General features: G+C 35.7%; 1 protein-coding gene across 13 annotated transcripts in view; it reads right to left on the bottom strand.

The window, feature by feature from the left end:
- The window catches only part of DCAF6 (DDB1 and CUL4 associated factor 6), an 83,370-nt gene that overhangs the window by 43,618 nt on the left and 11,901 nt on the right, over positions 1–27,851 (bottom strand). For all 13 annotated transcript variants that reach the window (XM_035540974.2, XM_035540975.2, XM_035540977.2 and 10 more), the window contains exons 2-10: positions 26,992–27,053; positions 21,661–21,753; positions 16,178–16,363; positions 11,646–11,759; positions 10,503–10,638; positions 8,277–8,491; positions 4,291–4,384; positions 1,246–1,365; positions 766–1,011 (exon numbers count right to left, since the gene is read on the bottom strand). In XM_035540974.2, coding sequence (XP_035396867.1) covers positions 766–1,011; positions 1,246–1,365; positions 4,291–4,384; positions 8,277–8,491; positions 10,503–10,638; positions 11,646–11,759; positions 16,178–16,363; positions 21,661–21,753; positions 26,992–27,053 — 1,266 coding nt within the window. The remainder of the gene's footprint in view (positions 1–765; positions 1,012–1,245; positions 1,366–4,290; positions 4,385–8,276; positions 8,492–10,502; positions 10,639–11,645; positions 11,760–16,177; positions 16,364–21,660; positions 21,754–26,991; positions 27,054–27,851) is intronic.

Here is a 27,851-nt window from a genome sequence, read left to right as displayed (position 1 = left end):
TCTAGAAACTCACTTTAAAAAAGTAAAAAAAAAAAAAAAAAAAAAAAAAAATCTTATGCAACTCTAGTGGCTGTGGCATTTTTTCCTGCATGGAGATGCAAAAAGCAAGGTCAAAGCATAAGGTGCTCTTTTACTTCTGCTCAAATAAGTTTCTGACATTGACGGTGAAATATATTTTCTTCCCCCATCCTCTTACCCCACCAGAAGAACAAAGTCTGTATTTAAAACAGATGAGCTTCTTCAAGATTGACAAACTTAAAAAGCAATATGTAGTACAAATTATCAACCAATAATGGAATCTCATGCAAAGTGAGTCCTGTCTACCCAGATACTTTTGAGAAGAAACCGGTAACATTGCTGACGTGTGTATTACCTCTGATTAATAACAGGCATAGATTCTGCTGTTCATTGCACTGACACTGCTACAGCCAAATCACAGTTGAAGAAGGCATGACATTAATTATACGTCAGGAAGAGAACAATGAGATAAGGAAAAAATAAACCTTTTTTTTTTTTATACATTTCTATTTCAGAGGACAATAATGCTTACCCCTTTCTTCAGACAAATGAACACAGTTGAGTTTTACTCTTTCTTTAAACTGAAGCTGTAGTCACTTTGTAACTATGAAATACCTAGTCTCACTAAAGATGTTCATGTGAAAAAAAACAACAGATTTAGATCAATTACTTCAAATACCCTAATATAAAATTCTTTCTTATTGGAAGGGGTTTTCATAAACAGTGACAAGATGAATTACTTCTCACCAGACTGATGGAGCACAGGTTGAGCTGAGGCCCCCAAAGAAGGCCTTTGTTCATTATCAGGAGAAGACAATAATGAAGTTGAAGGGGGACTTCCTGTTGAAGATGATGTTGAAGGAGCTTGGGCTGACATTGTAGAAGATGAAGATGATTGAAGTTGTTCAGAACCATCTACTTCCATTGCAGTTTCTGATTCTGTACTATGTGGCATGTTATTAGTAGCAGGAGCATCCGCCCGATTAGTCCCACCTTTGTTTAAAAAATAAAAAAAAGCAAACAACAAAGGCTCAAAGGTAAACTCACTCTGTCTCCAAAGACCCCTTTGCACTATCATTCACATGGCATCCAGATGTATTCATTTCTTCAGAATACACTAAAAATTTAGTTTACACCTCAGAAAGACTGATATTCAAGGCCTTTACATTCAGCATAAGCATACTTCTTATTGTAATTATTATTCTTGAAAAAAAAAAAGGAAATCACCTCTGGACCGTGATCTTCCTCGCCCCCGATTGCTTTGTGCAACTTCACTAGCTTCTTCAAACCATCTTGACAGCATGTCTGACATCCTCTGCATTAGAGAGACATTAGGACTTTGCTCCCCTGTAAAAACAGTAATGCTAAAGTTTGACAAAAGCATTCTTCTCTTCCATTCATTCCTCCCCCCATTACCTCTTTCACTGAAAAAAAGAATGCACTACATACTACATAATTACATAACTAGTAATCCTCTGAACCAATGCCACTTTTCCATACAACTGCAGTGCAAAAATTGCCAGCTGAGCATGGCATTACAAAAAAAAAAAACAACTCCTAAAGCTTTTAACTATTCTCTACTTTACAAATAACTTTTGTAAACATGACATTGCAAAATTTATGTCATTCAGTTTAAAATGCTGGTTAAATAAGAAAGCCCAGACTGTTATGTTTTTTACAGCTAATTATAAAACAACAAATTTTATCATAAGAAAAGACATGATGCTTTTAACATTTCCAGAATGCTTTGTGATTTACTTTTACCTCATGAGCACAATTTAGTAAAACAGCAGAGCTCTTTTAGGGTATTTAATTTTTACACTTGGATTGCAAAGACTCTTAAGCAGCAAAATCTTTGCATGCATTTTCTTTTAACACAACCCAAAGTATTTCCTTCTCATTTTATTTCTGATTTTATTACATATGATTTTTTTTTCCAGGAAAGAAGATTCCATTTGTAAAGGGCTGAAATGGAAAGTTTGAATCTTTAAATGTGTTTTGTATTCTATAAAATGTTTATTTATCTTCTTGAACACACTGACAGCTTCCAATAGAAAATGATTCCACTGGACCTGACCATTCCATTCATACTGCTGTATAATAACTTCTGCTGGTCCCTCAGCCTCTTTTGAAATATGTAACTTTTAAGCAACTTTTGAAAAAGTTTTGTATTCAAAGACCTTAAGAAATGAAATCATTGTGAAGTACAATTACTTATCAAAACATATATGGAAAAGATATTTTAATACCCTGCAGACTAAAGCTAACATTGAAAGATTCCAGAGCACACTCAGGAAAAACATGTACAATGAGAAAATGCCTCTCCTAAACATCAATTCTGCTAACCACATAGATGCTATAAAAGGTGCCAGACTCACCAAGTATCTGGAACAACTGGTTATCTGTCAGGGCTGCATATAAATTTCACAGCTAGGATATACCTTGAATATATCATCACCAGACCTTATTTTTAGATTACTTCCTTCACAGTTGAGTTTAAGAGACATTGTTGGGAAGGGAGAAGGGAAGGGAAAACACCAACCTAACCCACAAGAAACAATGCCCCTCATTCTCATTCCAGTGTCCACATCTATCCTCATTTTCATACTGTGGGTCTGACCCTCCCCTGGGATCCCCCACTCCCTCTCTATCTATACCCCAGGTAGAAGAGTTCTGGCCTCAAAAGCTTAAAACAAATGGAATGCAACAGCCAAAGAAAACAGGCAAAAGCCAGCTAATGATGGGAAAAGGGAGATAATGAACAGTTAACAGAAAAATAAGTCACAGGTCACTGCCTGCCTAACTAATGCAATACAGGTATTCTCCTGAACACATCAGTCACCATTCTATCAAGCAACACACAGTAAAGACACTGAAAGTTTGTTGTGACAAAGGAAAATCTAGCTAGTGTCTGTACTGGAAGAGTCCTTTTCTCATGTTTTATTTTCTCCCTGGAAGATTTACTTGATAGCATGGGGAAATAACAGCTAGAAGGACACTTAGGGTATTTAACTAAAAAACAACTCATAACAAGTAATTTTGAGCAGAGACAAAGCTGCTGTGGAATCATGAAAGCACCAAGTGAGCAGAATGCGAAACTGCTAACAATCAAATCCTGTGATATTAGAACAAGGGGTCACATGATAAAGCTAACAGAAACTAAATTTAAAAGACAGGAAAGAAAGAAATAATTTAAACAGTAAGCAGTGAAATTCTGGTTTTTTTTTTGCCATAGGAAATACTATGGACAGGTTCAAGAAGGGACTACAGAAATTCACAGGCAATAGAACCATAAGGAGAGCCTAAAGGAACAGATAGGAAATGTACCCTCTGAAGTTTCTAATCCAGTAACTGCAAACAGTGGCAGGGCAGCAAAGGCAACAGACTAAAGCAAGAGGACAGGCTTGCAATCTCTCCCCAGATGGCATCACCTATTGTCAGTGTTGGATACAGAACCCTGGTCTACATGGACCATTGGTCTGTCCCAGCTGAACACATCTATTCCAGTTTCGGGAATCAAGAAGATGAGAAAACCAACAAAGAAGATCTGGAAAGGGAAATGATAGGCAGAAAAACAGGGGAAAATTTAAGGGAATTATTAGTATCCCCACAACCTTTCTGAGCTAAACAGAAAGGCATTATTAGACATAACAGTGATAAAGCATCCTCTGACCTGCTTCAGTATCTCATTTTTTTGACACTAAAGCATAACTTTTGAAATGTTCCACCTTCTGAAACCTCAAGTAGTTGTGTAATATATTTACAAACATACATATTATATTATACATTACAAACATGAATATATGAGCATAAAAATTTTGTCACTACATATAAGTGGTTTTATAAAAGTGAAAGAAAAAGTATTAGAAACCTATTGCTTTGAATTCCAGTCCCCTACAGAGCATTTCATTTGCAACTTTGATTGTAGATGCAGCTTAACTACAAAAAGGGAAATATGCATTTGTTTTACCTCATAACCAACAATAATGAAGCAAGCTCCCCTTGATTTACAGCAACCTAACAGAAGCAACGTAATTTTTCTGGAGAGAAGATTTTCAATTTAGACAATTTAAAAAATCACTATAGAACAGCAGTTCTCTGTTAAGTTATAAGTAAACACTCTTAAGACCTGGCTGATTCTTAAAACATGTGGACAGTTTTTTATCTGAAGCATTTCCATATTTCAGGAATACTTAAGAAAAACTGGAAAAACAAACAAACAAAAACAACAAAAGAGAAGACAAAGGCAGCTCCCAGCAGCAAACACATTACCATCTCTCTCCCGTTCACTCTCAGGCCTTGCTCTTGGTCCAGTATCTGACCAATCTCCTCTTAGCCTCAAACGTTTAACAGGAGGTTGCCGTAACTAGGAAAAAAAAAAAAAAGGTATTATATAATTATTCATATTGAACAGTACAGAATTCTGAGTTTAAAAATAAATGCCATACCTCCATTTTCTTAAGTTACGTAAATTTGTCTGTCACACAAAAAAATTAGTATCAGCCATATGCTCAGATCAGCTATCAATAAGCACAACACCGTATATATATATCCTGGCAATAGTTTTAGCTATACATAATTTCAGCAGTCTAAATCAACTCTTAGAAGTACTGCAGCTTCTATTTTACTCAGTATTACCTTTACCGTATTAATTGCGACATTCCATACTGAACAACAAATTCAGCCTGAATTCCACAGAAATATTCACCATACAGAAATTCATGGAGAAATTTTTATGAGCAGAAACTTAAATTTCTTTTCTACCCTGTAATTTGTTTATTTTTTGATAACAGTGTTGTTTTTTCAGCAAGAAGTACAAAACAAGTACTATATATGTGGTGCTACTTTTGCTAACTTGAAAAGAAACAGCTTTGCACATTCAAGAAGGCAGTTCAGAGTTTGAAATTAAGAGCACTGGCTGGATATATATGGCTTATACGAAGAAAACCAAACAAAAACAACAGTATTGAACTGTTGTGCTGTCAACTTGGGATTAAATGTGAAACCACTGCAGTAAAAGCATATTAAAGTATTAACTTTCAGGAGCCTGCAGATTCAGAAAAAAGCTTTACATTCCTTCTACTCTGTAGAACTTAAAACCAAACTGAAATAAAAATAGAATTTAAGTAATATTATCTGGCAAGAAAAGAATACAGGACATATTCTGTGCCTAAAGATGAAAAGAATACATAAAATCTGCTAACAGGTGGTCACAATCCTCTCTCTGTATAAGGCAAGCAATGAGTTCTCTACTGAATTATTTCATATCAGATTGCCGTTACATAGGAGAAAGGGAAAAATGCAGAACCATTCATTTGTGACAATCATTTTTCTGTGTTTTTCTTTGCTTTTTTCCTGTCTCAATCAGGTAACAGTCTAACTCAGCTGGACATTCTTTCTCAGTCCTATGAATCTACACCCAGTTATGGTCAACAGTATTTGTAGTAGTAATAGGTGACTATTGCTCATTAAATACATCACTGCCTTTGCTACTAACAGGCCACAGACTTAATATGAAGCTAACAACAGCATGTACTGCTGGCTCACTGGGCTTTGTCTGGACTTTACTTGCTTGGAGCTTTCTTGTAGCTCATTTAGCTGCAACAGCAATTGTCTAGTGACTGGTTGATTATTACCTAATTTGCTGTAGTTTTCCTTAGAGTTGCATAAATGCATGGTGTGCAACCTGTTATTAACAGCTTTGACATATACAGGAGGCTGCCAGCTGCTTAAATTGCATAAAAAGAATCAACTATGCCCATGGGTAACGAGCATAAATGCGGCATTAAGAAGTACAGGCATGGAGTGAGGGCAAGAGATTTTGCACGTGTGGACGCATGGGAGGACACCAGAGGCACCTTCTCAGCAGCCCATCAATGGTTCTTTAATGTACTGTAAAGGTTGTGCCACAATGAAAACAGTTTCAGGGGGTAACAACAAGTATATAAAAGCAAAAAAAACATGCCACATTGGCAGACTAATAACTGTCGTCCCAGTGAAGACAGCAGGATGCTGACTTACTGTGAACTCCCTTGAGGCTCCTGTTTCAGATTAAAGATAAAGATCCCTGGACCCTGAGGAGCTTGTGAAAGGGTGAACATAATGCCAGAAAAATTGAGTGGATAGTTGGGGTTAGGTGCAGGGGGAGAGAATTATATAATTTAACTGTAGGTAAAGAGATGAGTTTTAAATTGATTAGAAAATTTAGGCTGGAAGGGTCAGCATCACTGTAACTGAACTGATAATAAATAACTGCTTGCGGTTTGTTTACACTGCTGAATCTTTTAATTCGGCTCTATAGCAGTGGATCACCTCATTGGTCTAAACATTTTGTCTCCCCTCATTTCTGCCATTAAATGACAACTTTTACTAAAGAAAGTTTATACTTGATTTCAAGTAATATACATTTGGTGATGCGGAAAACAGAGAATACACCTGAAGAGTGACTTGCCACAATTGCTGGTCTTATATCCTGATGTCACATAGATGCCTTCTTATCTTTAGAAAAGGAAAACCAGACAAACCTCTGTCTACAGTGCCTGATGCCTCACACAGGTAAGTGAACATGTGTGCAGACTAACAAAATACTCTGCTCCACGTACTTATTTTTAAATTCTGCAACTCGTTAAGTTGCTAAAATGAAAACATCCTGAAGACTAGCACAAAAGACAAGACTTTCCGCTAAGCAAAAGCTCATTGTAGCCAGAATTGCAATTTGCTTGTAACTGCCTTAAATAGTGCATATCTACAGTAAATATGTATTAAGAAAAGCCAGTTACTAATTCCATCATCAATAGATGCTGTGAATTCACAACGTACTGAAGAGCAGGTAACAAATAACTGAAAACTGCATGCCCATATAATGGTAGGCAATACCAGGCATTTTGTGTCAAAGTGGTTGACTCCATACATTAGATATGGAGTACACAAGTTCTGTCACACCGTGTAATTGGCACATTTCAATCTGTGAATAGACTTTCCTTGACCTCAGCCTACTACTGAAAAGAGGGAAGAAAAGTTCCTTTTCCATTTCATACATATGGCAAAAGCTACATTCTGCTTTTAACTACGATTCTCTTTCTGCTTTAGTTCACAAGTCTTCAACCTTTTGTTTTTTTTTTTTTTTAATAAGTATGTTCAGAAAACTGTACTGCACAATTTCATTGTTATTTCAGAAGATATTCTCCCTTAAAAGCTACTGATATATATCAAGTGTGCTTTAAGGCATTTTGGCTAAGTTTTCAGAATCTCAGAATATATTATATCTTGAATTTAATATAGTTCTGTTGTTTTATATGATTGAATTACAGGGGTACAATAACTGAGACCCTCTTTGTCCATGGGGATGAAGCAAGTCAAAGTGCTCCATGTCAAAACCCCTATAACGTAACTCTTCTTTCAGCAACTTTTAGCGTTAAACTTCCACTGAAAGCCTCTATGAGTTAGGAACAGCAAAGTTTCCTTTAAAATTCCCCTGACCTACTATATTAGTAGGATTATGGTTGGACTTGATGATCTTAGAGGTCTTTTCTAACCTACATGATTCTACAGTAAGAAACTCTAAATTATCACAGAAATAAAGCTAAGAAGTGATCTGTGGTTCTCATTTCAACACAGGTACTCCAAACTCTAATCAACCCTGAGAAGATACTATAATTTTCTAACAAAGTGAAACGGTCCCAGAACCCATTTGCAAAAAAGGCACTAAACGGTCAGCATCCACAAGATAACTTACATCCCATCTTGTGTGTCTGGATCTAGTTACAGAAAGATTATAGCTAACTGTGAATCTCTGCAGCACTCACTTATTTGTAGAAAACGTGAAACTGGGAAGAATTCAGAGATAACAATTTTGTGTGCTTCCTGCTGCAAACAGCAGGTATTCCTCTACGGTCAGCCTATTTTATGCAAGACACCGAACAGTCAGGGTACCAACTTCTGTTCATATCAGCCTCTGCTGGACTTCCAGCGTAAGGGAAACAGAGTCTATATTTGCTAATCATTGGTACAACCAAGACCTGCTTCTTTGTTGTTCTCTTATCAAAATATACTGGACCAAAAAACAACAACACACACACACAACTCCCCAGCCCCCCAAACCTGTCTGTCTAGACATTCTACAGCTATTTTTAAAACAATGCTTGAGAATGAAATGATGGCTCATGATTCATTTCAAGGGAAATACAACTAATAGGTGTGCTCCAAGGTGGTGGTAGTCGTGAGACAAAACATGAGAACAGGTCTTCTTAATCACTTGCCTCTTCTCGCCTCTCCTCAGCAGAAGGAACTTTAAGTTCTCGTGCTGTGTCATCCTTGGGATCGAACAAGTAGATGTAATCTGAAGAATAACTAACAAGGATCTCTTGACCATCTTCACTATAACATAGAGACGTTACTCTGCAGGATTTGTTATTGAGATGAGGAGGAACAAAACGTGCCACCATTCCAACAGTGCCCCTACCGGCATAATTCCCTGTGGGAGAGAGAGAAAGAGAGAATACATTCACTATTGCAAACTTTCAACCAGCAGTTTCTATATACTCCTTAGTTAACATCCAAAGAAAGATGACCAGATTTCTCTAGGATGACCTAGAGACCTATGGATTCTCTAGGATGACCTAGGCAATCTGTAGCTTTTGCATTAATTTGGTTCTGAATACTAACATATCAGATCTTTCCAGTATATTTTAATTTTTGTTTACACACTCTGTATGTAAATTATAGAGAAAGATGAAAATTTATACACACAAGCATGTTCATATATCACCCATCACATGATGGTGTGTGGACACTATCTGTAAAATTTAATACAAATGGAAATTTTGAAACATATGAAAACATATTTACACAGCAATAATGCAACTATGCATCACCACACAAATTAGGAATTCATTCTACAGAACTTTGAAAATTTAAGGACATCTGTCTCCTCTTTACTCCCCCAAATGATCTAAAAATTACCAGTTTTTCCTTGAGATATAACACTTATCCCTTTGAGACTGCAGAACTACATGATATATCAGACTTACATGATAACTCACCTCCATTCTATACACTACAACAATCTTCAATTCTAGAATTAGAAACTTGCAAGCAGAATAAAATTACCTATAAGACAACTAACAGAGAAAAACAAACTGTTCCCAAAACACATTTGCCACAAAACTTTCCTGCACAGCCTGTTTTGGCTCAGCATGTGCTAAAGTCTGTCCTTGACAAGTTTGGAGTTTATCATCTCACACTGCGTAAGGACTAAAACTGAAAGTTTAAAAGGTAAATCAGTAGCTTGCTTACTAGCAATTATCATGGAATATCTCATCCTTTAAAAAAAGAAAAAGATACAAAAAAGCAACACAACAGCAAAGCACTAAACTCTACACCAATAGAACCAGAAAAACTGGTCTTCAAAATTTTGTCTTCCCTCTACTTTCCCTTATAGGCCTGCATACCCAAATTCATCTTACTGTTGTATTGTTACAAAAGTAGGTATAAAAATGAGAAAGTTCTGGTGGTTTTGGTTTTGTTTTGATTTTGTTGTTTTGTTTTTAAACAAAACTTCAGGGGAAAAGTAAAATCTAACATTTACGTAGTACCTTTTAATCAACCTCCCCAGAATCTGTTCCTCAGGCAGTTCTCACAGAATTTTGCTGACCACTATGATATAAGGGAGAAATCTTGTAAGAACATTAGCCAGCTGAGAAGATTGTTTAATGTTTATTAAGTGATCTTTACTGTTTCCTTTCTCCTCCATCACAATAATCAGCAGGAAATGCTGCAAGAAATGACAGATTGTGACACTGATTACTTTTATGAATGTGTATACACAGCTATGTATATTAATTCGCACATATGTCCAAACATAATCATACATTATGAGTAAGAGATACATTAGAATTGCATATTCACTGTGGCTTGCCACTTTAATTTTTTTATAAAAACCTTTTAGATAAGCATCTGATGCATGCTTCCATCTGAAGAATTTGTAGCTTTTCAGTAAAATTATGTTCGATATAGCAACAATAACTGCAAAGCTAAACATATTGAATGACATTATGGAGTTCATAAGAACCCTTCCTGTAAGGAACAACACACTGCAGCACAGCAGAATATAAGAAGGAAAGACTTTAATTAAAATTTGAGTAGATCAGAGAAGACTGCAATCATTTGCTTTTTAGAATCTTGAAATCATGTGTTTCAAGACAAAGGAAGAGACGTGACAGAATGGCCTTTTCTGCATTCAGTATATAACGTATTCTAAAATGGATAAAGAGATTGATTACTTATTTGAAGATTTCTATATTACCAAATATTAAAGTGAAACGACTCCACTACTGAAAAGCACAGTTCTCAGAGAACAAACCTACACTTCAATCAGTATTACACTTCAGTCATTCACCACCTATTTTGGAAACAAGCAAACAAAAAGAACCTGAAATTGGAACTGCAAATAGTTAGAAAAGCTTACTATATTGTATGTTTCCCACCTGTTGCTCTTGTACCAAGCATTCGTCGATCATATATTCTTACTGAGCTATCAGAACAACCCACAGCAAGATAGTACGGGATTGGTGGACAGATAGCAACAGAAGTGGCAGCACGCCGACAGTTTATTAAAATATCCTGGAACAAACAAAAATACAGCGTTCAGACAATAGACTCGAGCATTTGGAGTATAATTTTATTTTTTACTTTAAGACACAGGCTCATTAGTCACAGAGTTTTGGAGAAAAACAGATCTGGCCTTGTGTAGATAGACTGTAAACATGCCAAACAGAAAATTCACTACAGAGAAGGAAAGCTATCAGAGAAAGAAATATATCATGAGATCAAATGAAAAAGAAAAAAAAAAAACAAAACAAACTAACAAAAAACAAACCACAGGAACAAACATTTGGGAACAGATAAGCGTAACAGATATAGAATTATAAACTAGCTTGCACGTTACATTTTCCTATGCAAACACAGATAATGATTTAGCTGGAAGAGGACCACACAGAAAGAGTCTAAGAATTAGACTAAGTTTCACCTATGGGCAGATAGTTGGATAAAGAATTTTATTTTAATATGATTGGGATTCAAAGAAACCCCTAAAACCAGGAAATGACACTTCAGTGTAAGTTTTTCTTCAATTCAACACTGCTTCTGAATTCCAAACACAGCAGACACAACTAATACCTTACCTTCTGGAGAGTATTACCCATGACTAATTTGATCTAGTATAAATCGTTATCAAATCTTTCCTTATGGAGGGACAAAAGATGGTCAAAAATACAAGGGTGCAGCTGATTTTCCAAGATAATTTTTTGCCTCCAACTCTGCACTCTACTGTAACTGATGTAATCAAAACCAACAGATTCAGTTTCAAGGTAGAATCGTTTCTACCACATCTGAATCATCACACCAAAGCTCATAAACTAAAAAGATCCTAAAGTGATACTAAAAAAATAATAAAAAAAAAAAATGCCCAAAGAAACTTTTTATTTTGTTTCTTGGGAAATATGTTGTCATCTCCACCAACGACCCTGAAATCTATTATTTCTAAAAGCCTTACCAGAATTCAAATCCTATGTTTGTATGATGTACAGCTCTACATTTAGGTCATCTTTATTAAAAGATTTCACTCTTACATCTTTACAATCTTCCTTTGTGCAACTTGTTTTGATTCGAGTATCAAACCATCTTACAGTGCCATCTTCACCACAAGAGAGGAAAGTATAGGGATCATTTGGTACTGTCATAATCTGATCAGGAAAAAAAAAAGTATTAATACTTCTGAAAATACCATTAATTTCAAAAGAAAAGCATCAACATTTTGAGCAGACTGAAGCAGTTACAACTCAAGTCATGAATTCTACCGACACAAAGATGAAAATTGAAAAAATGCTGATATATCTTCATTTTCAATAAAAGATCTGAACTACTGAAAATAAACTGTGTGGTATGATGCACAATGTGAAAAATGTATAGGCTGAATCTTATATTTATTTCTATTATTTTTTAACAAGCAACAGATTTATTACTATTAGTTTTCAGATAAAGAATCGATTTGCTGCAATAGTTCATCAGAAGCTCAGTTTAATTTCCATCGAGTAATAGAAGGCAATAAAAAACAAAACCCTCAGAAGTCTGAATGACATGAAAGTACTAAATTGCTTTTATTTCCATTGATTCATTCATTTACATTCACAATAATCCCCTGAATCAACTATGCATTAAAGGCTGTTACTAACCTACCCTCACTGCATTTTATTGTTGTTATAAAAGGGCACTGTACTGCACCGTTTTCCTGATTTTGGCCCTGCTCAAACTAGGGAAGACTCAGCTGGTGTCTCTTGTCTATGGCTTCATTTAAGAACCTCTCTTAAGAAAAAATAAAAAGGCAAGCAAACATGTTAAAGCTGAACACAGGCTGATGAACACACATGAAATATCATTGAACTTCTATGAAGTTACTGATAGTAGCAGTATTGTAGGTAAACAAAGATTCCGCCAGTTTCTGCAACATACTTTGTCTGGTATTTAAGGGATAACACGTTTCAACAATGTTTCATAGAGCTACAAAATCAATAACAGTGTAATACACTAATTCAACACAGAGCAAAAGATTGATTCTTTGATGCTTTTTATGCAATGATTTTCTTCAAACTCTTAATAAAAATAACCTATGGATATCTGTAAATCTCTCTACCTAAAATGTGATTACAAATGTAATCTCTGCAGGATTCAACTGTTCCTCTTGTAATGCTCAGTATGTTAACTAAAACAATGCATGCTGTGGCAAATTATACTGCTGACAAATAAGAAATTTAACAAACAGAACAAAGCCAAGGGTTTAATAACAATGGAACAATAAAATTCCAAGATATGACTATGATTCTTCAATATGTGAGCATAACATACTGAAGAGCATTTTTCACTCCACATTTACTCATGTTAACAATTTTATTGGTATAGTTATGAAAGACAGGAATTGCTCTTCAGTCCATTAAATCCTTCCAGCATTTTTGATGTGCAGTGGTGCAAAACTTGCCTTAAAAACATTTACTTTGTCCCAAGAATGTTGTTGAACGTGGTATAACACAGCAAACTCTTTTTTCTAGTAGCCATCGTTTATGTTTGTTCCCAATTATACTATTTCACAGTATACATGTAAAAATGTGGTATATACCTACACTTGCAGGTGCCAGTTTTTATGCATGGTGCTTAAGAACATCCTAATTGATTTATAAGCACTAAAATAAAGAAACAGAGAGGTACAGACCCCAATAATTAAGAGTCACTGTTAACATATTTAAGTTCAAACATCATAAAAAAATCTTCTCCTGCCTATTCCAATAACTTGAAAAAAATATAGTGATGTGATGATTTTACTGTGTAGAAAATGTGAAGTTAAGAGTTGTACTTTCTTCTCCTAAAATGGAATTAACAAGAGCAGTAGTAAAGAAAAGCACTCGGCTGAATAAAAATAAACTTGCAATAGCCTTGTATAAACAACAAATTCTCCAGAAACATGTTTCAAGAACTTCTCTCTCCTTCTCTACTTACTCTATTCTCCTCAGAACTAAAAACAATTGTCCAATTATCTCACAGTTTATAATGATCTACACAAATTATTCTCTTTCAATGGATGCTTTTGTAATGTCTGAAGCTCCAAGTCTGAAGTGCAACATAAATCCAAATCACATTCAAATTTAGAATTAGTACCTCCAAGCCAGATTATGTTAGCTTTTGTTATTTAGAGAATCCAGTGAGTCAAAGTTCTATATTTAATACGATGATGTGGTTATATACAGCTGAACTGTAACATCACAAAATTTTAAATGATTTTCCCACTCCAGAAAGCTCCGAGCAACGAAGTTGCATTATGCCAGAAGCTGAAGCTGCATGTCAGTCATTTGTTTCAAAAGAACTGCTATTTATTCCATTGTACTTTCACATGTCAAGGCTCAAACAAAAAAGGTCTGCTATGCCACACAATAACACAGGCATTTAATGTTCAAGTATCAAACAGGTTTAAGACACAGTAACAGAACTTACAGTCTTCATAAAAGTACCTTTTCCTGACAAAATGTTTTATAAACCTATGCATCAAAACTTTTTGAAGATAGCTCAAACTATTAACTTTTTGTTATGTTAAACCTTGGTGCAAAACAGACCAAGAAGATTAATGTCAGAAAGGCACTTGTTAAAATATGCATCATATATGGGAATTGGACATACCTTCCATTAACTGTATTTAAAGACAACCAAAACAGTATCCTATACTGTCATTCAAAACAACAGTAATGCCCTCTTTTTCACATTATTTGCTGATTTCAGTCACTTCATGTAATCAACCAAACTGTTGGTCAATCCAAGTTCAGGCAAACCAAAACTTGGGACTGCCACAGTGACTTCTCCTGGTGATACTTATGCTGCCACCAGCACTTCCATTTGCAGTACTCATAGCAGCTTACCCGTGACCCTGAAACTCCAAGCACCCCAACCCACTGTTCTAATGACACTTCTGCCACCACCCACTTGTCTCCTCAGCCCAGTGTCCATAACTGTTCTCCTATTCCCAAGCCCAAAAGCTGTTTTATACCATACCCCAGGAAACAGAGGTACCAGCTGAGCCAGTAACTGGCTGCTCCTCAAGTCTGTAGCCAGCCAGCAAGGAGGCTCTTACTGCCCCAAGAAGCCAGAACACTGACCCATCCTCAGCTGAGGACATTTCATCTTTAAGAAACAGTATCTTTGTCTGCAGATGTTCTTATGAAAAGGCAGGCTTTATCTGAGGCACAGAGCACATCCAGTCAATCTGCAGAACCCGAAGACTAATATACGCTGCTATATATAGTCAGCTCCAGCGGCAACTGAGGCAGTTTAAGCTTCTGGCTGAGGGCCACAGGACTGATGCTATTCAAAGGGAATGGCAGTTTCTCAGTCAAAGCAATCTCAAAACTAAAAGCAGACAATGTGAGCCTGGGATCCAGTTTTGCAAAACTGAAATTTAGTACTTAGACTACAATTTTGAATTAAACCCAGGCAAAAACAAACATAAAACAAAACACCTACGATCCCATAAACATCTACTCAGTGAATACCACAGGGTTTGCTGAACTGACTGACCTATAAGGCCACTGGCAGGCAGGAAATGTTTCTTGACAAATCCTTTAATTGAACACTTAATATCAACTGTAAGGACACTTGTTACATGATCAAAAATGAATCCTAGCAGTGCTTCAGCCATCTTGTTTGCTCACACAACCTCTTCATACAACCCAAATTCAGTCATAATCTAACAATTTTTTAAATACTTCATTCACTTAACATACAAAAAAGAAAAAGATGTAAAAACTTCCAGTGAAATCTGAGCTAAATAGTAACAAAAGCAACGGATTTGGAACTTAATTTTTTTTTATGGAACATTCATAATCTAATAAGAAAATAGCATGATTTCACCTATTTTAAAAGTAAGTTTTACAAGCAGCAGATTTTGCTGTAATTTAAATAAGTACGTAAATTAATTATTTTGCTAACTGAAGTAACACTTTGCTTCTTCATTTGCCTATTTATATGACCAAAACTTCCAAGTGAAGATTGAAAACACTGGATCTAAATTTACAAATAAACTGTTAACATATGACAAAGTAGAAAAATTGCCTAAAACTTTAAATACATTTTTAGATTAAGTTATTTACATACATTTTTAAATAACAGTGTCTTAGGATTATAATTGTGAAAAAGGGTTAAACTGGTGAGGAGTTGTTTTTGTTGTTGGTTTTTTTTTTTTGGGGGGGTGGGGAGGGGAACAAAAATAAAGAAGTGAAACATAGCCATCACCCCTTTCCCAATCACCAACTTCAGAAAGAACTTCACAGCACAATTTAAGCCATTTTTGCTCTGCAGAGAATTATTTTAGTGAAGGTTCATTCAGCTAACGTATTTTTATAGAAGGTGGTCTTAATGACACTCCCTTTTGGAAAAACCTCCATTTAGATAAAATATGTCTCTTTTAAAGCCTACTCTGTAAGGAAAAAATCTAAAAAGGTAGAAGGAAGGTTCTTTAATTCTCACTGAAATAAAGCTTTCATCGTCTGATTAAAACCTTATGAAACAATAAAAGAAAACATGTATTCTAGCTCTTTTAAAATTACTGTATACTTTTGTAAGGTACCTCATAGGTGGTTCCATAGTGGCACGTATACTGGCATTGTCTGTTGGTCTCTGCATCCTGCTCAACATTAGTATAAAAGATGACCCCATCTCCAGAACAAGATACAATCTGTTTGTCATTGGTGCATGGTAAAAATTTTGCACTAAAAATATTGGCCCGATGTCCTGAGCGAATGGTTGTTAAAACCTATGAAAGAAAAAGATAGGCTGTATCAGGTTAACCTTTTTAAAGTAAATAAAGAATGGCAAAATAATACAGACTCTGGTACTATAAAACATCAGTTACGTACAGACTGCCGCCAGTGATGAATAGTTTAATGCCAACAGAACAGAAAAGCTGTCTTTACACCAAGTTTCTTCTAAGAACAAATTGGTTCCACAAGAGACATTCACTTACGCACTTGCCCAAAGTACTCTGCAAAATGAAAGAACTGAAACACACCTGCCACCGTTTCTTTTTAAAATGCTAGCTATGTATCACATTAGGTTTCTCAAAGTAAAACATCAGTGCAGGATAATGCAGCCACCCTGCATGACAGTGAGGAGAGACTTAAAAGATCTGGAATGCTGTGGGTAAAGAAGAATAAGGCATTCTAATCCAAGCCAACTTTATAGACTTTAAAATTTGATACTATCCTTAAAATTAATCCACTTTAAAATGAGATCTAAAGCTTATAAGAAAGGATATTTTGAAACCAGTCAAATAAAAATCTAAGAACATGACTACCAGGCAGTAAACTAAAAGTTTAATTCAGTCTCAATGAATGTCATCCATCTACAGTACAGCAGAGAAGCATATAATTTACTTTCCAGTTGATTTTAAGTATTTTGTGATGAGTCTTTATGTTTCCTAACATAATTTTGATTAGGCTATTAGAACTGAAAAAATCATTCATGTGCTTTCCTGTACACTGGTGAACATTCTATACTTACATTATTTTGCCTATCTGTAGCGTTTAAACCAAATTTTTTTTACTACTACTAATGATACATACCAAGTTGTTTACAGTAACAAAATCACTTCCAAATTTCCACTCAGTTAGCTTAATCAAAGAAAACATTATGCAAACGTGGTTGCTCTGTCAGCAATAGCTGGTGCGTAATATTTTACAAGTTTACAAGTATTTACAGTATTTCATGGCTTTTAAACAATTCGCACATAAACACAAGGAAAAAGATTGTGTATCTGCATATTTTAAGATACACAAAGCTCATTATTGGAAAAAAAATCAGGAGATACAATCAATTCATTTTATTTCAATAAATGTGCCTCAATTTAGATTTGTTCAGACTTCTCCATTTAACTGAAAACCTTAAAAATCTAGATATTCAAAAGAAATGAGGAACTCATTTCAAAGAAGTAACTTAGAACAAGGAGTCCATAAGGTACCCTAGTTCACGGCTTAAAGAGGTGTCATCTGACAATCCCACCTCTGATTTCAGTCATTGCTATTGTGAAAGAAATATTTTTGACCTCACAAGAAATCCTTTTTGATCTCCCTAGTAAAAGTCTAAACCATACCATATTAGATTTCCTTTCCAGTTCTCCACTGCTTCCTCCCTATCACTGAATATAAGCAGGCAAGGCAGCCTTACTCTTTTTATCCTTCTCTCATCAAGTTACACGTGTTTCCTGAAACTTCACCTTTATTCCTCACAAACCCCAAGCTAACGCCTTTGCTTTTCATTCAGTCAATAGCTAATCTATTTTAATCTGCTGCTTCAGTTTTCCCCATATGCATATCTCAATGTAGATGTGGTGGAGACCTACATTTGATGATCACGCTCAAGCCCAGATAAACTTAGATTTTTCTTTCCCTCTCTTCTTCTCTCCTCCGTAGTAAACTGAAAGAGCATTCAGAAATGTATATATGGTGACATGTTCTCAGGAAAGGAAAGAGTTTTGTCACAGGCAGACCCAGCCCAATCTTGCCTGTCCCTCAAGATCCTGACTATGTTGCGTAGTATTGCAATAAAGAGTATTAAAGTATTACAGCATTTATTATCTGCAGATTTTCCATGCCCTTCTTGACTTGAACTATACATCCCTTTCTGCTCTGGTTATTACACCGCCTTGGAGGCGGGGAAAAAGAGAGGCACCTGTTACAAAAAAGTTGCTTGTCCTTTGGCTGTAAAACAGATGAGAAAATTAAATGCAGACAGCCAATCCCCAAAAGCCTAGCATTAGCTACACAGTGTAAATGCCACTGTCTTACTCCATTGGGGCATTTTACTACCAATGTACAATAGGCTACCAACAATTAACAACCAAGTAAAAACAGGGGGAAAGATTAACAAAAAAAAATTAAACATGTTTCAAGGCTTGATTAGCTATAATTCAGATATCTTCACAACTTTTGCAATTGCTTAAGTAATACATTACACAGAAAATCAATTGAAGAGGCAACAAATTCAAGATTTCAAATTGCATCTCTTAAGAGCAAAGAGTACATCTTAGGGACATGATTACTTATTTATGTAGCAATCCCAGAGGCTTACTACTTCCCTAACAACACATATTTTGCTCCAAGAAACACTACACAATATGAGCACGTTTTGGCAAAGTAAATGAAGAAGTAAAAAGTTGTTCTTTGTAGTTGTGTTTTTTTGTTGTTCTTGTTTTTTCCCACCATGTTGCTGTTTGGCCTTTTTCTTATAAAAGGACTAAGCTATGAAATTGCCTGTTTGATCATGCACTTTTAGAACTTGTGGTAGCTACCAGGCTGTCTTTTTTAAACTTGAAATGTTTAATTTCCATACCCAGGTGGAAACTCTTTATGGTGACTTTATTTTCCTTTTTACCATAATGAACAAAACAGAAGTCTTAAAGTCCCATCAAAAAAAAAAAAAGTTTTTTAAAAAAGTGGTTTTACTTATCTTCCACTTTAGCTCACTTTTTGAAAAGAGGCCTGTTGAAACAAATGCATGTCAAATATCAGTGGTTTCCTAAGTCTTCCAGGATGTAGCTAGAGATCCCATTCAAGATATTTAGCACAGAATCATTTACAATCCAGCCACTTCAACAGTATTTTCTTTGTGCCTTTCAAAGCCCCTCATCCTCAGGTGAAAAGTAGTAATTCGAACTCTGGAAAAGATGTAAACTCCCAGTCCCACTACGCACACTCCAAAGCCTCTAAAACACTTTCTCACAAGCTGGACCCTTTCCCTCTCTGAAGGCAAACCAGGCTACAGATTCAAAAATCCTGAGTAACTACAGGTAAGAGTCCTGTGTAAACACAGGACTGAGAGAAGTCTTGGGCCACATTTAAAGGCTTTGAAAACTGAGCGCTCAACCTGATGTAAATACACAAATTCCCATCTTTCTGTACTTGTGGCATAAAGAGCTTTAGCTCCAGCCAATTCTTTTTTTTTTCTTTTTTTTTTTTTTTTCTGGGTGGGGGGAGACACCCCACAGGGACAGGGTTGGGACATACATTGAGATGCCTAAAACATTTATTTTGATGGAGGTAAGTAGGCTATAGTGGGTAGAGTGAAATCAAATGGGAAAGAAAGGATCCACAAAAGGAATTATTCTCAGCCATCTCAAGGTATAACAAAGCACTTCTCTTTTGATTTAGACTTGCAATTACTATTAGAAATCACAGTAATACATTCCTCCTCAGATGCACAAACAACACAAATATAAAACCTATTCAAACTTGAGAAATATTATTTGGAAAATTTCTCCTTTTGAGGCACGTACTAACAATTAATACCTCTATGTGACCATACACAACAAAAACTAGACTTATGTACTCAACACTGGTGCAAATGACAAGTAAACAAGAATAAATGCTTCCTTATTAAACAGAATATTTTACTAACACAGAAGACGATATTGATGGCTGAAGTCTATTTCACCTAATCCAGCTAGCTCATAGCAGAAAATACGGTGGTAATGATATCAGCCAAAATGACAGAATTACAGCAGAGTTCTGGTACCAACTCCAATTTGTTCCCTATTGATTCTGTTATTTACGCCAGAGAAAATAAGCTAACACAATTGTAACAGTCATTTAAAAATAAAATGACTATAATAGTAATAAAAATCATACCTCTACTACATTTCAGGAAGAACACTGGTTATTAGGTCTTTTTGCTAGTACCTGCTGTTTTATAATTGCATTTGCATATATGGAAAATCTATCTGCTCTGCTGTTATGCAAAATGCACTTAAAAGCAAAATAACTCTGCTGAATTAAAAACAGGAAAACGAAAAATCTCCTACATTTCTCATTTCTCTTAAGTGGTGCAGTAGTACACAATGTGGGGGGAGGGGGACAAAATCTTCACATGGAAGCATGAAGTTTAAGTTGCTGCATATATTAAAGTGTTAGAATATTATTACATAATAAGATAATTAAACAGTTGCCAGACAGTGATATATTAAAGTCCCTCCGATAACATTCACTCTGAATTATATCCTTCATCCTCTTCCTAATTGTCTCTGACACCTCTTCTTCCCTGGTCTAATGACACTGATCTGGACTTTGTCAGATTGGCACCAACAGTTGAAATGACGAGATCAAGTTTGGAAGCTATGGTTCATTTGGGGAAGTAAGGAAAAGGGCCTTACCTGTAGGCATCACTCCAAATCACTACTGTTTTTCCATCACAGCTCTGCATTGCTGCCTCCATAACCTCCTATTAAAACTTTCTTCCATCATACCAACCACACATTTTGGTTCTCCCTCTATATTTAATTTCTCAGCGCCTCTTCTGGGTTTATTTCTCAAAAAGTTCTGAGTTTGGTTCTGAGCAAGCATGAAAGAGCAGACTTCACCTGAACACTGCTGCATAGGATCCCCAGGACTGAAGGATACGTGCAGAGTATCTGTTCCTGCAAACTACCTGCAGTTCCTTCAAGAGCAAAGTATGGAACATTGCTACTATGTGATGGACACAAGTAGCTGATATTACTGGAAGTCACTTGACTGGATCTTAACTCTTGTCAGTGCAGAAGTGGAAAAGCAGAGGTTTTTACAGCACTTACCTTCACAAACCTGTTTCCCCTACTTCAGCACAAATTTTTCTCCATCCACATACGCGTACACACAAAGCAATGTCGTTTCAAATGGTAATAACTTTTTAATAAAGGTTGACACTTCATTTCAACAATGTTACACAAAAAGACAACTTGGTATATTACACAGCAGAAGCTAGTATAATATTTTAAAGCTAAAATGAAGACAAGTCATCTGACTAAAACGTTTCACAATTACTGAATACTATTGCTAATTTTGACACTAATCTGTTGTGAGACCTTGTTCCTTTTGTGTCAGACCACCTACCGTAAAATAGGATAATACCAAAGTCACAAGGGATTAGAATACTAAGTTTTTTAAGCACCGTGAAGTTTTATTCTCATTTATAAAACACTATAAAGTGCCTGATATTATCTTTGTCAGATAATAATTAATTGCTGTTGAAAAATAACAACTTAAAACATATTTGAAAACTATAAGTATTCAGAAACAAACCTACCTTTCTGCTGTAAGGATTACTAATTACCAGATTGGTATCATCAGAACCAGATAAAATATATTCTCCTGTATCATTCCAGCAAATTGTATTCACCTGCATGAATTAACAAAAATCTGTTTAGACTTGCATTACAATTTTCAGAATATTAAAACATCAAAATAATATACTTATTCAACACCACAAAGAAAAGGAGTTAACTAATGCAATTTAAATGATTTCATTTCTAAGCAGCTAGCACACACAAAAAGTACTTTTAAAATAAACTGATAAGGGAATCACCTGCTTTACCTACGGCCTCTCCATTTGCAACTCAGTTGCACCCTTTGCTCCTGAAGAGTCCATCAGGAAAATTAAACCTTCACACAAAGGCCTCATGTCCCACAATTTTACATATTCAAGTGTTTTCATGTAGCAAATATACTCCACACATTTCTCTGAATTTGAACTAGAGGACATCAAAACACTCTCATCATTATATCTTCACATCATCCAAATTCTGAGCATCCATTGCTTCTTGGTCACCACACCTTCCCAGGGATCTTGTGAAAAGCAATGTAGAATCCACCCCAGATCCCCCTCTGAGGCGTGTGAGCGTGCTGGGAAAGCCAAATCCTCCAATAAGGTGCAGATCATTTGGGGAAAAATTTACAATATATTTCCCAACCAATTTTCCTTTTCACGAGACTGCATTTAATACTGTGTTAATGAAACAAAGCTGTAAATGCACTCAAAATCCAGGAAGCTCAAAAAGTATCCTTAGAGTGGGCAGGTTTGCCTTCAAGCAGCAGCTCATGCGTAAGCACCAGAGACTGAGTGCATGGCCGTTCTTATCTCAAATAGCCTCTAAAATAGCTTTAGCTGTCAAACAGCAGCCATCAACGCTTTCCGCTGGCTCTTTCCTGTCAGCAGGATAACTCTTGTACTGTGATGTGTCAGAGTGGACTATATCATCAGTCAAACCACCCTCCACTTTTTCTACGTCCTTTTCTTATGCTTCCTTTTTCATTCGAATGTCTCATTCTTAATCTGAGCCCGAAAGACAAAAATCTTTTTGCTTAAAATAGAAATACCCGTTTTAGTTACTATTTTAAGCAGAAGCTTAGCTGGGGTCCTTAATTAAGCAAAGTTGCAAAATGAGAATTAGGTGCTCACATGGATGGATCATGTGGGCACATGGGCAAGCAAAAGGAATTACCAGAACTTGACATATTCATGGGGGAGCTTTACATTAACTCTAATAGGCACTCAAAAAAAAAGAAGAAAAGAGACCTTAGCGTTACAACAGATATGTCTATAGCAGGCTTGGCACAATGCACAGCAGCAGTCAATGTTAAGAACCATTAAGAAATGAACAGAAAAGCAAACATCATTCTGTCAGCGTATAAATCCAAGCACAGCAGATCTGCATCCACACTGCAGTTTTGGTTTACATCCCACTCCCATATTCTCAATTTCTACTAATGTCCATTTGAAATGAGAAGTTATGAAAAAGAATGACTAGGGTGATCATAAGTGCCTAATTAAGCAAATGAGGGGAGATGTGTCCCCCCCCCCCAAAAAAAAAAAAAAGATGGAAAGGAAAGCAAAGAGAATATAGGAAGATGCAAATGGGAGGCACGACAATTATCTGAGTTGCAGTTCCACAAGCCTAAACAAGACATCAATATTTTCCTTCTAAATTCTGATTTCATTCAGGGTTGAGCAATTTCAGCATTCCCTACCCAAGGCAAACTTGGTTCAGAAAAAAACGTTAAGTGAGATAACTTAACCAAATCTGTGCTAGAAGTCTGCAAACCATACTGCCTTTTTAATCTGTACCAGAACACCTTGTCAGAATTACTGGTAAAATCACTGAAGCCTTTCAGTGGAATGATCTTGACTCCTTCCCCTACCCCCTGTGAGCACTCCCTTCCAATAACTGACCAGTTAATACAGAACACTTTTCAGTGTTCAGTAGATCCTATTGACCGACAGTGAATAATAACCCCAATAAATATGTATATGGACACTGAAACCAGATGGTCAATGAGGGCAGATTAAAAAAAAAAAAGTCCTCATGTCCCATTCTAAGGTAGAAAACTCACTAGTAAAATACATCGTAAATGAGAACTAGCTAGAAAACTGGTTTGTATCTCCAAACAGTGTAGAAAAGCTACATATCTATTACCTTCAGGCCACTCAATGCCAAACTAAAAGCATAACATTACAGTTACTACACAAAGAGTTAGAAATTCTTCCTGCTAGGGCCAAAGCAGGGGATATGGCAAACACAAATGACAGAAAATTACCAATAAGATGAAAAAGTCAGAGGGTGTGTAATTAGTGTTTTGTTTGTTTGTTTGTTTGTTTCTATTAGGTATTCCACGCTATCATCTGTATCTAATTTTGTTTGCTTCTTGACTAGCCTTGAAAGGAAGCAGCAAGCACTTTTAATTCATTAATCGAATAGTTAAGAAGTAAGTTTACTATCTTTGGGTTTTCCTCAAAGACAATGCAAGAGGCAGTGCAGCCAATCCTTGAGACTGAAAAAGCAAACTCCTCACTCCTATCCTTCTTCTGTAAGCAGGATAGATCAACAGCATAGGAAAAGGAAAAAGGAAATAAGAAAGTAAGAATGTCTATAGAGACCCAGAAATCAGAAAGATCTCCCAACCAAAGAAAGGGGTGAAAAGGCATTACTTGTTAACTATGGAGGAAGAAGTGAAAACTACATATTCTAACCACATGTTAAATATACTTCCTAAAGTCATTTAAGCATAGCTTTAAGGATCACGTTTAAAAGCGACTTGCTCAGAAATGCTGTGCTGAAAGAGATTGACAACTAACATTTGATACTGAACTGAATATGCTTAGAAATGAGAAATTACTCTTTCAGGTGATCCTCTTCTCTCTAATTTAAAATGTAGTATTTCCTCATATCAAAGGATCCACCATCTATCTACATTTATTTTTTCCCATTCAATATGTTTTAAAGTTACTGTTTTCTCTGCTTTCCTCACCCTTTGTTGCTGCTGGTCTAAACTGACTCTCAACATTTCTCCGTCAGATTTGGCCGCCTCATACAGAAAGCATCTCACCTAGTTTTACACATTTGCAGCTGAGCTCCTCACCACATAAGCTCCCTTTAGACATAACCCCAGAAACAGCAACTTCTGGGGGACATATGACCTCACTCAGAAAATGTGAATCGCGTTGAAAGAGGCAAATTTACACCCTGGAAGGGTGATAAGGTTCCCAGCAGACATAGGTGGCTAGGTAGACTAATTCAATTACTTCACCTATTACTGCTAGAGGTCTGTTCAAGTGAAGTTAAAGAACAAATGTAAGAGATGAGAGGAGTGGAAAACTGCACTGTTTCAAAGACTAAAGGACCTAAACTCTGAGATAGAAATACTCGTATCCCAAACAAAAAGGTGCTATGGCAATATTAATGCTGCAAGAACATGTATTGCAGCTGTTACTTTACTTCTGCATTTACTTTTATTTTGCAGGTTTTTCTTAAAGCAAGTAGTAAGAAATTATATTGAATGGTTTGTAAGTTATACTATACTGAGTGCTTTGTAAATTTAACTTCTAATTTTTTCAAATTGTAACATATCTTAAACACCTGTATATAATGCTATAAATTCAGAATTAAAACACTTTCCACCCAGAAAAATAATTAAGTTTGGCACGTGTTATAAAGCATATGTTAAAAGCTAACATAATAAACTCAAACTGCATTTTCAAATACATATCCACCACGTAGATCCAGACACCACCAAATTTGAAATTTCTGTTGCATGACACCAAGGTACTTAACTAAAATACAGATTAGTCACTCAATTTTTTATTTTATTTTATTTTTTTTTTACAAGTAGCAAAGTATTACTGTTTTCCCCGTTTTATAGGGGCAAATGGCTATTTTTACAAGGAAGCAAAGAAAACAACAACAACCAAACTAAACAACACTTCAGGAAAAGCATTTTGAGGAGTACATTTGAGATGAAAAACTACTAGAAAAGAATCTTCAAAATAAAAATCACTGCTACAATCTTAAATACAAAAACTGGTAAGTAACTTTCTACATAGTGTCATTATAAAACATTTCTGGTCAGGAGGGGAGGGAGAGAAATTAATGCATTTGGTATTTAAGCCAGCATCACCTGCAGCAGAACATTAAGGTTACAACAGCAGTCAGTACAGCAAGAGTAGCATACTTTTTAGGTACAGCAATTCTAATCCTTGCCTGTCCCAGTCTTTTGCATCTCTCAAAAATACACATAAGTTAAGAACCTACTTCTGAACTCCAACCAGAAGGTGAGATTTTATTTAACATGTTCTTTAAAATTACTAGTGACTGAGGTTAAGAATTGTAACACTATTTAATTTAAAATATAAAGAAATTTTACATTTGAACAACATTTTAAATAAATTTACACTTGTGTTTTCACGTTTTATACCCTTCACTTTTCTGATATTTTCTACAACAAAGACAATGCTTTAACAATCCTGAATTTCTGCTCCATTTGTCAAAGGTAATATAGCAAAGAATTCTACCACAATAGCTGTAATTTCTTTGTTCAGAGGATAGAGCTAAGGGTATTCATTACACCAGTAATTCTGTATGTAGGCAAGTATTCCCAGCTTGTTTTCTGACACTGATAAATGAGAAACAGTGTTTCTGCTAGAGCATGCAGCCACTGGATGTTAAAACGAATCTCTCTGCCGTGTGCCTAGTTTGACTTTTTTTTTTTTTAAAAGAATATGGTTTATAATATTCGTAGCACTTTCAGAAATTAAGTATTTAAATAAGCAATATTTCTAGCTACGTTTTTGCCTTTCAAGGGAGGCTTATTTTTTTCTTTGTCTCTTTAAATAAATGTGCAGCACTTAATCATTTGCTTTTTAAGTGTGGAAAACAAATCACTTAAAACACTAATAGAGATTTAAGTAAAAAACAAAAACGAACAAAACAAACAACAACAAAAAAAACCACACATCAACATAGCACAAAAATTGCTACAGATTCCACTCTAAAGTTTAAGGTTAGTTCTAACTGAAAAGATAAACTCCTATGTCAGGAAAACATATGCTTAACTCATTCCATAGCAGGATGGGTATTAAAGTATAGAAATGGGATTTTGTTTTTCTTCAAAGATAAATTGGCAAATGCTTAAGAAGAAACAAATACCTACAGAATTCATATGTAGGTCTCAATACACAGAGGTTTCCAGCTCAGCTTTAATACACGGAATTTGCATTCCCAAGTCAAGGAACTATTATTGTGGTAACGAAGTCATAATTTAACATCTTTTAACAAACAAAGAAAAAAAGCAACAAGTCACTTACACATCCATCATGCACATTCAAGGTTGCTTCAAGTTTTAATCTTTGGATAAATTCTCTTCTCCCTGTGAAGAAAAATACTAATTACGTACTCTATTAAAACAGTAACACTGAGGAAACTAATTAAGACCCTACCAATGGGCACTAACGGGTAAAAACCTGAACAACAAAGGACTGGAATATAAATCTAAGTCTTGAAAGAATTCGTTTCATTCTCATTTCATAAACGTTAGGACAAGCATCACATTTGCTAGCTTTTCCATCGCCTTTGAGAAGAGTGTAGAAATGGTGACATGCACGGTTCACAGGTTGACACTTCTCCTGAAAATAATAGCTAGAATGCTGAAAATAACCCTGTGGGTTTTTTGGTCAACTTAGCTGAAGACAGCAAGCATAACAGTTTTAGAAGTATGACGTATCTTATAAGGCATACGAAGGAGAACGTGTTTAGGTCTCAAGCAGCAAGTAAAACAGTGTATTGAAAACAACATGACCTCTTCCTAACCTGGGTGCTTAAATTAAATGAAAATTGGAGATATTAGGTTAGAGTGCTTTTGTTTCGTGAAAACAGGTTACAATGAACTTAATAATCCTGGGAAAAGACTTTTAGAAAAGGAAAATACTGATAAGCCCGATCTTTTTACTAAAATCCTAAAGCCTCTTAAGCTCAAAGGATGTTATCTTATTTTTTCCTGTATTTGTATAGCTCTGAGAACAAACCTCTAGGTAAGATGCTAGGCTGTACTGTTTTTGAATACCAAACCTACTGAATTCATTCAAAATTAACTTTCCTTCGAGGAAACTAAGGAGACAGGGAGAGAAACTCCCTGCACCTGAAGACCCTACATCTCATGACTTGTTTT

The sequence above is a fragment of the Cygnus atratus genome, chromosome 1 (assembly GCF_013377495.2).
Source record: "Cygnus atratus isolate AKBS03 ecotype Queensland, Australia chromosome 1, CAtr_DNAZoo_HiC_assembly, whole genome shotgun sequence".
In the NCBI taxonomy this organism is placed as follows: domain Eukaryota; kingdom Metazoa; phylum Chordata; class Aves; order Anseriformes; family Anatidae; genus Cygnus; species Cygnus atratus.
The sequence above is the reverse complement of the archived record's forward strand: the minus strand, read 5'-3'. Positions and strand labels throughout refer to the sequence as shown.